General features: G+C 40.8%; 1 protein-coding gene across 3 annotated transcripts in view; it reads right to left on the minus strand.

The window, feature by feature from the left end:
- Positions 1–13764, minus strand: part of PRELID2 (PRELI domain containing 2) — a 57248-nt gene that overhangs the window by 31070 nt on the left and 12414 nt on the right. For 2 of the 3 annotated variants that reach the window (XM_083427113.1, XM_083427112.1), the window contains exons 3-5: positions 11450–11523; positions 10131–10291; positions 1618–1723 (exon numbers count right to left, since the gene is read on the minus strand). In XM_083427113.1, coding sequence (XP_083283239.1) covers positions 1618–1723; positions 10131–10291; positions 11450–11523 — 341 coding nt within the window. Of the gene's footprint in view, positions 1–1617; positions 1724–7763; positions 8093–10130; positions 10292–11449; positions 11524–13764 lie in introns of those variants that run through there. The other variant, XM_083427114.1, reaches the window with a different exon arrangement.

Raw genomic sequence — 13764 nt, forward strand, 5'->3', positions numbered from 1 at the left:
CATAATGGAAAGGTCAAAAAGCAAAGCTTTCTCCCAAAGAACAGCAACAGAAAATACTTACAGCTGTAAGAAGATTTGAGCCACCTATAACTACAACAAAAATGTCAAGCATCCATTCAGACAAAATGAGCTTCCAGGTTTATCTGGCAGAATAAACAGCAGAAGTCTGAATGCCTGCAGACTAGAGGGGTTTTAAAAAAATCAATGATTCTCTTTATTTAGAAAAGGTATAGAAAGAAGAGCTCATGTGGCATCCATCACTTCCTCTCATGATGTGATGCAGTTCTATCTGCACAATCTTAAAAAGTTCTGACATTTATCCGGAGAACGCCAAAAAGGTGCCAGAAATCAATTGTTTGCTTTTCTCAGAATAATTGTGCCAAGATTTTTTAAATTATTCATATAAACTATCTTATCAGCTACCACATGGCTGAATGAAATCTACAAGATTATGGAGAAGTAAGGTTGGGGAATACACAAGAGAAAGAAAGAGGAAAGAGGTTTTTGTTGTTTTTTCACTTTAACATATTTGCATAGTTCAGTCCCCTGAGAATCCTTCTCTGCCCAAATGCTCCTGAATTCCATGTCCATGTAATGACACTCTAGGAATAAGAAACAGCTATAGTGCCCTTCATTCATGTCAGCTATATTTGGGAACCATTTTCCCCAATAACATTGTTATTATTGTTCCCCAATAACCTTGTTATTTAAAACTTTCACACCACGTGGCTGATGCAGATTGCAGGTTGGATAAAGTCATGGAGATACAGCACTTATAAACCTTACTACCCTGGAGTAGACATTCTAGTACAGGGGTCAGCAAACTTTTTCAGCAGGGGGCCGGTCCACTGTCCCTCAGACCTTGTGGGGGGCTGGACTATATTTTGGGGGGGAAATGAACAAATTCCTATGCCCCACAAATAACCCAGAGATGCCTTTCAAATAAAAGCACACATTCTACTTATGTAAATACACTAGGTAGGACCCACAAATAACCCAGAGATGCATTTTAAATAAAAGGACACATTCTATGCATGTAAAAACACGCTAATTCCCGGACCACCCGTGGGCCGGATTTAGAAGGCGATTGGGCCAGATCCGGCCCCCGGGTCATAGTTTGCCTACCCATGTTCTAGTAGTATTTAGCAACTACATGCAGCTGGATTTGGATGTGATTTTTCATGTCTTTGAGTAGCAGAGACCAGGGAATACTGTAAAAATTACAGCTGTGATTGGCCCCAAAATTAGAAGCACGGCTCCATGTTGAAGTACTCTTGTGGCCCACTTGGCATGAAAAGCTGAACCATCCTCGTTTAGCTCATAAACATTCTCACTTAGTTCAGCACCTGTGTTTCACACATTTGCCACATCCCCATCTGAATGAAATTACAAAGAAATGGAACACAGACAGGAGCCCAGAAGTAGATGTAGGCTATGAATCTAAATTAATACATAATGGGAGTTATTTTCAACAGGAAGCTGCCAAACACCATCAACTGAAATTACTGAGCAAGGAGTTGGGAAAAAAGTCATAATGGGCATTCACTAAGGGTGACGCATAAGGTATCAATAACATAGAAAAAACTTCCCCCCAAAAAATAAAATTAAAGAGCTTACCCTTTTCACTCCTTGATTTAAAAAGGTTCGTGCAAAAACTTCCAGGAAACAGTTCAGGAGACCTGACCCTCTTATTGATACTTTGCCATTCTGAATGAACTCTGTCCTACAAAACAGAAATGCAATTAAACATTTTCTTTCCCTCCCAATAGGTACTGTGGTTCTCTAATAAAATTTCACCCTGTAAAAGGAATAAACACCATATTTGAACACTCACACACAGAGAGAGAGACAGTGGGTGCTTGTTTCAAAATCTCAGGGCCAGAACAGAACAAGTCTTCTTGCATGTCACCACTGATTTTCCAGTATGCATACAATTGCAGTAAATTGCTGCTACTAAATCTGATTGTGGAAAGACAAACTCGCAGCCGCCGGAGCTCATAAAGTACTGATGTTATGTTTCCTGTAACCAAACACTGGTAATCAAACTGTCTCCATCCTTGTGAAGTTTCTGAATCATTCCAGGCCAGGCTCATCTAGAGTGCAGTACAGAAGTATATAAATGAAAAGATATCATCACATGCAACACATTGGTCCCATTCCCCCTTGTTCCAATAAGGGGAGTAGTTGGACTGTTTTAAAGACAGGAAGACATCCTATGACCTAGGAAAGAGATGCTGTACATCATGAAATAAGAATCACAGCATTAGAAGGGACCCTGGAAGTAACCTAGCCCAACCATCTGGTCAGTGCAGGAGGTGGAATCCAGCACAGCACTAAGACTCTTGTCCCATCAGCACAAGGATTTCCCCCTGCAAAATGGAACATTCTCCTCCTCTTCTCAATCTGTGTGCCCCCTAAATCTGTTCTAAAGGTTCTCCCCAATTTGGGGAGGGAATAGGGCAAGTCGTGGGGGGGGGGGGGAGTCCCGTTGTGCAAGCAGAAATACTTGAGCTCACAGGTGAGTTGAGTATCACCCCAATCTGCAATAGCGGAGGCAACTACAACATCCCTGACAGATAACAGCCCTTTCTATGCTTAAATAGCTTGATCCTTATTCCCTACTGCATCTGAAACGGTTCAAAGACCCAGCATCCCTATAAGTGGAAGCATTAAAGATCCAAACTCACATAGTTGCATTAGAAGAAAGCTCTTTGCATACGCAATGTGCTGTAGAAATAACCAATAATATCCCATCAATGCAAGCAACTAGTGGGCGAGGTTTTTCCTAAGAGAGGCGGCAACAAAAGGCGAATGGCATTTGGGGGGTTATTAAACCTGATAAAGTAATTGTGAGAAGAAGCCCAATGTTGCCATTTCTTTTTTTCACAGCCTCTGAAAGACACGAAAAGCTCACAGAAAATATTGATCTCCGATTGATCCTTGCAACGCAGAGCTGGGTGATGCGCCATCATTACAACAACACAGTGGCAGAGAGAAGTCTATTAGCGAGATCCAACTACTGAATTATTGACTAGTTAAAAGTATAGCAAATTTGGCTTAATTGTTTTTGTGATTGGAGTTTTATACTAAAGATCCTTTAATTAAAGTCTTGATGTTTTAGTTCAGATAAGATTTCTTACCATGGACGCCTTTAAAGGAAAAAGGAAAGTTTTGAAACTTTATCAATTGAGAAGTTCTTGATAAAGTATTCAGTGGGGGTTCTGAACAAACCCCCGTCTCTTCTGTCACTAGGAGTCCATCTTCTTTTCATATCATGAAACTGCTCTGATAACTGAAGCTTCTCACTGGCTTCATCTGCAGAACTGGGGTGGGGGTCAGTGGGGGGAGGCATCTGCTCAAGCAAGTTTCCACTTTCTGTCCCACAGATTGTTTCCCCCATATTGCACTGTTCATGTGACCAGACTATTTGACATACTGTTACTCATTCGAAGAAAGATAATTTCATAAGAAGAATCAACCTAGCAGTATGAGAACTCTAAAGAAAAAGAGATGGACAAGACTGGCATTTGGGGAAATGCTCAACCGTTAGAAAATTACAGAACTTTTCTTGCCTATTATAATTTTTATGGTGGCAAATGGCATTTCAAGGTGTGCAGTGCATGAGACTTGAAGGAAAGGTTCAGTCAGACGAACAGGAAATAGTGGGTGCCTTCATGAAAATGTGATGAAGGAAACAGTGCAATTTTATGCACAGTCACTGGAGAAATAGGTTTCTCATCCAGCAAAGCACATCTACAGACAGAATCATGCTCACTGCTCACTGTATACTTGTGCTAAAAAAGAAGAAGAATCCAAATTCTGCACCTGCATAATTATGAAAGTCTGCATTGTTTCTCCTGCAAAATGTGTCCTTCAGCACACACCACTATTTTCTATCATTTACAGTGGTACCTCAGTTTAAGAACAGCCCTGTTTACGAACTATTTAGTTTATAAACTCCGCAAAACTGGAAGTAAGTGTCCCGGTTTGCGAACTTTACCTCGGTCTAAGAACGGAAGCAGAACGGTGGAAGGGCACCGGTGACGGGAAGCCTCATTAGGGAAAGGGCGCCTCGGTTTAAGAATGGTTTCAGTTTAAGAACGGACTTCTGGAACAGATTAAGTTCGTAAACCGAGGTACCACTGTATTTTGCTTCTTTTAGTGATGCGAATAGGCAAGGCACTGAACCTCAGCTCCCTGGAAATCTTAGCAACCCCTATAGCAGGTGTTGCAAACCTGTAGCCCTCCAGATGCTGTTGGACTCTAACTTCCATCAGCCACAGTGAACACAGGAATGATGGGAATTGGAGTCCAAAACACCTGGAAGACCACACATTCCCCACCACATTCCCCTATAGCTTTGGGGATTTTGTCAAGAACTCCGCACAAACTAAAGCATATCTTCACAATCATAATGACTAGCAATTTTCTTTTTTTTAAAAAAAGGCTATTAATCTTAGGAAGCTGGATTCTGCTTCCAATATATCACAATTTGTACATCTGTAGAACTGTAGTGCACAGTGCTGGCTATAACTGAGCATTTAACATCTGCTGAGATGGCATGCTTCACAAATTACAAAATCTGGAGATAAATCAGACTTGTCCAAATACCAGTGTCCAATACCCAGTGGCAGTGAACCAAAGTTTGGTTCTCAATAATAATAATAAACAACTCATTGTTATATCAGCCTAACAAATAAGCCAATCTTCTATAGTCATGGATCTACAACATTCAAATTGTTTCTCAAGTTGGCCTTTTCAAACCAGATTTCCCACCTGAGATTTCTAGAAGGTCTAGAAACTCTTCTTGCCAACAAGATCCAAAGACCAAATTGTCTGATCTTCCTACTACGGATATTTCCAGTTTCATAAACAGGTATATGGAGAGCTTTAGTAGCAGAGAGCACACCAAGTTTGACTTTCCACATTCTGTTTTTCTATGACTACTGAGAAAAACACATTCCTTTGTGCAATGCAGATTAGGGGCAAGGTTCAGTCAAATTTAATGATATAGAACAAAGCTTCAGCAAGCTGTAATTTCAAAGGGAACAAGTGCTGCTGCTGTAATTTCAAGGACTGCCTTTCATATATTCTGGCATCACTTTTGACAGAGTATTTTTTAAAAAAACAGGATGAGTGAGAAGAATAGAGGGGGAGCAAAATTCACACTGTAAAAACTCCCCCCGCCCCAAAAAATGTATAAGACAGTGCAACATTGATTGATATACAATTAACAAAATAACCTTAGACACCAGGCAAACATGCATTAAAACAACATAACAGGAACTGGAAATTGTCACAAATTTATTCTTTCTAAATGCATGGGTGTTTCCACCCCAGAACCCTTCATCAAATCCATCACCACCAAGTAACCCTAGCTGCCAGAACTGTTGATAAGATCTAAGTTTCTAAAAAGCTGTTTTTCAATTCAGTAGTAAGTATTAAGGCTACCAATATATATTATAGGCTTGTAACTTTTGCTGTACCATTGTTATTTTCTCATGTTTGTGCAAGGATACAGATAGCAGCCTCGTACCCAGCATTGCTTAGGAATTCTAAGAAATAATAAATGGGTGCAGTTTTGGAATCACTGGTTAAAATCAATGAAAGGTTCAGACTGCTATCTTGATTGAAAAAGGAGCTCAATTTTATCCCAGTACAGACAAAAACCTGCTCCTTGAGCTTAGGAAAAACTATGCAATATTTGGTTACGATATTTTAAGATGCATAGCAACCAAATAAGCAACTTTCCAAAAAGATACAGTAGATTTGGTTATATCCTATCATATATTATTTTATATTTTAATAGGTTTTAAGGCCAAATATTGAGCCTTATTAAAGAGGTAAGTACCCAGGACAGAAGCACTTCTGTAAGGAGACGAGAATACACTGCAACATTTTCCTGCTCTGCCCCATTGATAATAATATTACCCATTGAATATCATCAGTGAATTCATGTGCTTCACTTGTGTTGCATAGGAACACCAGATTTTGGAAGAAACTAGAAGAGCATTTGTTGTCTCCCTCCACTCACACCACATTTCAATAATGACATAAACCAGATGTTTCAGGAAAGGCTGAAAAGAGAAATATACACCTGGCCATTTGTGTTCTGCAGTAACATTGAAGAGGTTTCCTCTTCAGCCCAGCTGGCCACTAGCTTTCACAACCTTAAGTACCTTAATTAATAACCCTTTGATGTTTACACTGAATATATACTGTCAGTGCAGCATATGCTGAGAAATAGTGATATATTGCTGCACCTGGGCATGGGCGCCTTATACTTTTTACAAATTAAAGGGCAAATTTGTCAGTGGTGCTTTTATTTCCACATTGCAATACAACTTGGTGGTTCATGGAATCACTTAGGGTTAGAGATGTAAAATTTCCAGAAATTTTGAAGCCATGCGGAGGGGGGAAATGTTCTCTCCCCCCCCCCCCGTTTTTTCCTGGGGGAAATGGAAATTTTGGAAAAATTGAAAAAAGTTCAGTGTGGAGTAGTTTTACAAATTGCATGAAACGCAGTGTATATAAAAGTATTGTGCTTGCAATAAAACAGGTAACCATGCCCCTTTCCCTCAAAACCAACAAAAAATAGTGCTTAAAAAATTAAAAAACAGATGATACAACATATACATGCAGTTTATTCTATCTCATTTTCTGAACTACTGCTATCATTTTCCATTTATTCTGCCTCTTCCTCTTTGTCATTTTTCTCATGGACTTCTAAAAAATGGCTTTGGGGGAAAATGGGGGGGGAAACTGTTTCCCCCCCTAATTTTTTCAGTTTTTTCCCAGGCCTTCCCATCTCTACTTGAGGACAGCCAGGGCAAAGCATAAGGAAATTTTTTTGCATGCCAGGCCCAGAAGGAACCAACATCCAGTTACTGAATAGTATGTTGTGCTAAGGCTCAAACTGTTTGAAAGGAAAAGGAGTGTGTGTGTGTGTGTGTGTTTTAAATTGAATTTGTTGTTATATATTATAAACAGCATGATGGTAAGAGAGCTTCTAAACAGTTTACAACAGAACATTAAAATGATTGATAAAACAGTTAAAAGCAGGTATTTAAGAGTATTCAAAAGATGATTAAAGTCAGCAGTGGTTACAAGGAAGTAAATCGCATGCAGCTTCTACGTGTTCAGATGGGCTGGCCCTAACAAAAATGTTTTGAGCAGTTGCCAGAAAGCGTACAGTGAAAGCACCTTCCTGGTGTCAGCCGGCAGGGAGCTCCTGTGGGTGCTGGAAAGCCGGGGGGGGGCAGAATGGAAAAATGGGAGGGGGGTAATACAAGGGTTTTTTTCCTGTTTTTCCCAAAGCCATTTTTTTCAGAAAAAATTGGGGGAGGGGGTAGTGTGCGGAATATTCAAACTATATCAAACTTTTTTTTTTCATTTTTTTCTGGAAAAAAACGGCTTCGGGGAAAAACCTAGTCCCCCCCCCCCCAATTTTTCTGCTTTTTTTCCAGGTCTTCCCATCTCTACTTAGGGCGCAACCCCCGGTTATATTTTTATTACTTATTTCAATAATTTGTATGCCACTTACAGCCACCTGTAAGTTGTGTACAGGAACCCCAATGTGATATGACTAAAAATGAATTAAAACTATAAAAACATATATAAAGTATGGTAACAGATAATCCAACATGCTCATCAAATGCTGTGTGTTAAAATCACATGGGCTGATGCAAAGTTATCAACAAGAAGGAAGCGAGCTAGATGAAACGCATTGTGAGACTCCCTATAAAGAGAAAATCTACAAGGGATTTTGAATAAAAGGAGCGTGTTTTGCTTCTTCCGGTCTCCAGGGATGAGAGAGCAAAGCTTTAAGTCATGTATACCGGAGCAGTTACTGTTTGATACCAGAGTTGGTTTTTTCCAACGTGTACAAGCATTATGTTAACACTAGACTTCAGTCTCCTATATATTTTGCCCATTGTCCCATTGGATCTGTCCAGTCCTTCAGATTCCATCTTCCGGATCAGATCCTAGGAGTATGCTTAGATAGTCCACTTGATTGATGAGGCACAAACTCTGTTTATAAAATTCACAAAGACCACTTTCCTGACCGTACTCAGAACGTAAGTCGTTCTTCCTAAAAGTGAAATGAAAATTTCAGAACCATTCCTGGTATCATTTTGAATGACTAGTATTACACTACCTTATTCCTTTTCTTTTTTGCATAAAATCTGAGCTCATAAAGCGGTTACATATTTGTTGGCAGGTTAAAAAAGGAATTTTGCACTCTTTCATAACCAAATAGCTTATTGTTTATATACTTTATTAAGGAGTTAGTATAAATTTCCAGGCAAAAATACTAGGATGTCAATGGGAAAGGGTAGCTTAGAATTCAAAACAAGTTCACCTGGGGCAAAACTCATATACTTTTCCCTGCAAGGCTTACACCACTATCTAGTGAGAAGCTGCCCTAAAGGCCTCTCTAATGGCCAGAAATGGCCTTCAATCGTTCATCTCATGAGCATTGTTGGAAATGCCTTCCTGTCATATTCCAAGCACACAGGTGAAGCCAACTGCATGTCTTCCAAGCCAAATGTCACCCCAAGCAATGGGCCCCAACCCACTGGTTAGAACAGGGATGGGGAACCTCAGTCCAAGTGGTCAACTGTGGTCCCCCAGACATCTCTACCTGGCCCATGGGACTCTCCCCAGGCCACATCTCCTCTCCCCAGAACTACACCCCCTAGGTGGCCCTGCTATGCACACTCCTTGAGGGTTTTTGCATCTTTGAACCCAGATGAAGCTTCCTGCTTGCATGGATGGAAGATAGAGCGTATGTGAGAGTGTTTGTGTAGAAGCTGGCCTGGAGTAGAAGGGTGAAGTTCACTTTTTGAGGGTGTGCATTGATGAAAGGGGCCCTAGTTATATGTATACAGGAATAAATGAGCAGACGTGACTAAGACTTGCTTTAGATTTAAATAAGCTGTTGAAGAGATTCCTAAAATAAAACTGAGTACACATAAGAACAGTTATCCAAAATACGTCCCATATGTCTTCACACTTCCAATTGCAATATTTTTTTATTGATCCTTTTTATTAACTTGGGGAGATTGTTTAGTTTTATTTTTACTTCCCGGGTTGTTGTTGTTTTATTTTTGAGGCATTATTGCAGTGAGCCAGTAGAAGAATTTGCAGTGGATCGTGTCATTCAGTATCATTTTACACTCCATCACATATTTCTTCTTATTACAGCCCAATTATTCACGGGTGCCATTTCTATTCTTACTGAGGGTTCATTACATTTGTTGCTTTTTACCAGAACAAATTCAATAAATATAGTTCAGTTGCCCTAAAACATCCAGCCAGCATTTGCAGAACAGATTTGCATTTGCAGAACAGATCTCTACCTGAAAATTAGAATATATATATTCTATATATATTTAAAACTGGCACCATGAGAAAAAGCAGAGGAAAGCAAACATGCCAAACCAATCCCTCCTCCTTAACTTCACCACTGTCACTAAGTACTTTTCATTCATTGTCTCAGCTGCCTCTACTAAACAGCCCTTTAACTTTCTGGACTTTAATTGGTCCAACCTACTCCCAATATGGGTAGAGTGATCTAGCAGGCAGGCACAGGGTGAATATAAAGGTGTGAAGGCCTGGGGGGAAGTGGAAAAATGCGGGGGGGCAGTCCCCCGATTTTTCTGGGGTTTTCCTGGGCTTTCACATCTCATTGTGTAAAGTAAGGCCTCAGACCTATTTTTTCCAAAACAAACTATGCTTTTATATTTTCCCCTATGTTTGGCCTATGCAAGTTTTGCCTGTACAACTTCTGACATAGCACAGGAGCCATGTATTTTCATGGCTCAGCTAATACACAGAAAGAGCCTGTATTGGAAGTCTAAGGCAGGCCACCGGAAGAAGTTCAGTAAGCCTTCGGTTATGCATGCCCAGCCGCCAGCCTGCACTTGACTTGGTGGGTCACAAGTTGTGCAGACCTAATTTCGGTATCAGCTGTGAAATTCTGGCTTGAAGGCTACTTGCTACAATGTGGCTGCCTACATTATCTAAACCGCAACCGTCAGATCCTCCTGGTGTTGCCTGGTAAACAGAATATAAATTAACTAGAAGGCCATTTACAACAATGTGCATATAAATAAGTTACACCTTACCAGTTTGGATTCTCCGAACTTTCCCTGAAGACTGACTCTTCCTTTAGAGTAGCATACTGTGTCCATGTGAGGCACCGAGTCTTCATAGACATAATTCTATCCTGATTATTAAGCCAAGATTCTTCTTCTAGGTAGACTTCGGGCACTTTCAGGACACTGATCTGTTAGACATAATGATTACATGTTTATATAACGTCAAGGTGCTTGAAAAAAGAATGAGGAATTTGTTTATACTTAGCATTTGTTTCCATCCTCACACAATAAAACGATTAAGGACTGAAGCCACCCATAACATTTATCTCTTGACGCTAATACAGAAATTAAAAACTTTTAGCTGTTAGTGATGAAACCATGCAAACATTTAGGGACTTGTTCTCACGGCTCGGTGCCTAGTTAGATTTTGCCAACTGCTGCATCTTAAGCATCAGCTTAATTTATGTGACATTTTAGTTGCCTACATGTCCTGCTTAAAGTAATGGATTCTAACAGAAGACATTTGTCGACTGTTGCACTCACGACATAAACAGCCAAAACATTTGGTTCATTTTACATTCTGTTTGGTACCTGGAATTTTTATGTTTCCCCATCTGGACGAGGCATGGAAAAAAAAGGCAAACAGAAATGTGACAGAGAGAAATCATTTGAGTTTTGACAGACAGAATAAAGATTGCAAGTAAACAGTACACAAAATGGAAGGTGATACATAGCAGAATGTAAATCCAAAGAGTTGCCAAGCTTCAACTTTAGGACACAGGAAGTTTAAACAGAAGAAATCACTATCCTGTTATGTTTATTTTTTCAGAGTCCTAGATTATAAGGACATTGTTTTGATTTCCTTTTCAAGCTCCCAAAATGGCAGATAAGAGTTGTTTTTGGAAAATGCTCTTTTAGGAACTAAGGGAAGGATACAGGATTTCAAACAAAGTCCCATCCTCAGTAGTTGCTCATATGGGCGAGTGGAGCAACAGCATCCTCTGGGCAACATTGCTGTGCTTGTAAGTACAAGGATGGGGCAAATTGGTAGCAGCAAGGTCAAGGGTTCTCTGAGTGTTGGTGGCAGAAGCCCTGCAGAAGCCTCTCTGACTTCCATCCCATCCCCATCCGAGCACAGTGCTTCCACCCAGGACAAGGCCACTTCCCCACACCCTCCTCGCCTCGCCCACATGAGCTGCTGTTGCCTATAATCACGTGGTCCACCCAGGATACTTAGAACCTTCCTAGTTCAAGCGGACAGTTCATTCTTTGTGGCTGCAAACCTGCACCGTTCCCCCTATATCCTTAAAAACCAGCATGCATCAACCTTGACTGGCATTAATTACCTGTCTTAAGAAGTGTGGAATTACATTCTGGCATGTTGCAATCCTCCTCCGGTATATGATTCCTGTAGACAAATCTGAGCATAAAAGAACAAACCAACTTAGTGCTATTTTGGAAAATAGAGATTTTTTTTTATATAGTAAGAAAACAAAACCAAATGCTTGCACTACAGATGCAAGGAGGAAGGCAAGGAAGCCTGAATGTGGTAGAGGGATTCAATGTCCCTTCTTCTCAGCTGCCAAAGGATTCCAGCCCAGTTGCCAGATGGACCATGATGAAAACGTTTAAAGGGTTATATGCTTAGTCCAAAAACTATAGTATGTTTGCCCACCTCAACACATACAAAAAACCCTACTGGGCAGGGGACAGATGGTGTGGTTCAAACATTTTATTGGCATCTATGCTGGCAATGACAAAGCATCACACAATTCCAAATCCGAGCCTCACAGATTTGGCTAGAACTGCAATGGAATTGCTCTACAATTTAGCTGGTAGCAGTTGGGGAGTTAATTTTCGAGGCTCTCGTGTGGCTAGCTACAAGCTTCAAATATCTTCCTGGGTCAGCACTTCAGATCAAAAATGGCTTGTTCTGCTCACTCTGCATTCTGAAATACATCCTAAGAGTACAAAATACCTCTCCACCCACCATTGTCAATGTTTGAGGCCTAAAGCAATTCTCTCAGACAATTAGAATTTATTTTTATAATGAGTTGGGCCAGTGACAAGAACAAAGCTCCCTACCAAAGAAAGAAAGAAAAGCCCCACCGCCTCTAAAACCCTTCACAAATTATAGTTATTGAGCTACAATAAGAACGTGACTGGCTTCCAAACTCACTTTGCATGTTAATATTTAATGATCCCAATCAAGTCCAGAAGCCTCAGGATGATGTTAATTGATGATCTGACTAGGCACACAGCCCGGTGGAAAAGGAGTTCTCAGGAAGAGACAAATCTCTCCCGCACAAAGTTTATCTGTGTTTTTTTCTTCCCCTGGTTTTGTTCCTGGGAGGCAGCATTTTGCAGTAGGCTTTAAATAACCACGCTGGCAGTATATTTGTCTTTCCCAATGTGACACATTTACAAGGGGTCATAAACTGGTATTTCCCAAGAGAAAGGGATGGCTAAAACTATTATTATATATAATATGCAATGGAAAATCCAGAATTTGAGCCTCTTTTTTTTTTCAGTGGTGGGGGAGAATAACTAAACTCCCCACCTCAGACCTCTCAAAAGACTGAAGTGAATGGTGTGAAAAATGGGATAGGGGAGATTTGTGCTGAGAGCCCTGCCTGCCTCAGCTTCAGCTTCTTGCAGCAGAAATCACCTTTTATGTAGTCCTTTTGCAGCATCTGCATTGGGGAGGGGGAACAACACTAATTCCTTTCCTCCACCCCGGCTGCTCCTACTTTCTGTTCTTCTGCCATCTCAGTATGAGAGACTTGGCTGAGAAGAGGGTTCTTCTGGGAGAACAGAAAAAGCAGCCTGGCTGCAATAAACTCGGTCTGCAACAGCTTCCTAATGGTGGGCAACTGGGCAATTTGTCTTCAAGAGCCAGTTGAGGCATGAGGGCAATGCACAGAAAGAACAAGAGCCAGGGAGATGGTCCGCAAATTGCTGTCTCCAAAGTGCTCTGAGCCACAGAGGCTGAATCTCAGAAACAGGGATGAATATTTATGGATTCTGACTGCAAGTTTAGTAATGGGTAAGGGTTGGGTGTGGGGAGCAATTCAGGAGGTTCAATGCGAGATCACCTGATCCACAGCTCCCAAATTAAGATGCAAGCAATTCAGTAACTACTGCCAAATTGGAGTGAAGTGGTCCAAGGGCAGCTTAAAAATTATCTCTCAATAATCACCCACATCTATATATCAATGGATCGGCTCACCCCATGCATGCCACAAAACCACTTCAATCTCTAGAAGTGGCATTTTTACAGCTGCCCCATAACATTTATTCTGAACTTGTTGGAATTGGTGTTTTAGTGTGGCAGCTTTTACACTCAAACTCCCTCACCATTAGGCAGGCCATTTCACTGTATTCTTTTCAGTGCCTGCTAAAATCTTTTCTATTTAGGCAAACCTACTCCAGGCAGGCAAAGAAGATGAAGGTATTCTGGGGTAGGCAAGGGAGACCTTTCCTCCTATCTCCCTTTACCTCACAACCTTAGCAGCACAAGCATAGAGGACTAGAAGGCAGAAAGAGAACCCTACTGGCTCAGCATCATCTGTCTAAACCGGAGGCCCTTTAAGTCAGGGCATGATTTGTGCCAGCTGCCTCAAGCAATGTGTGAGGTGAGTTCTAGACAAGGAATAATTTC

Source organism: Podarcis tiliguerta, assembly GCF_965153285.1.
Source record: "Podarcis tiliguerta genome assembly, chromosome: 2".
Classification (NCBI taxonomy): domain Eukaryota; kingdom Metazoa; phylum Chordata; class Lepidosauria; order Squamata; family Lacertidae; genus Podarcis; species Podarcis tiliguerta.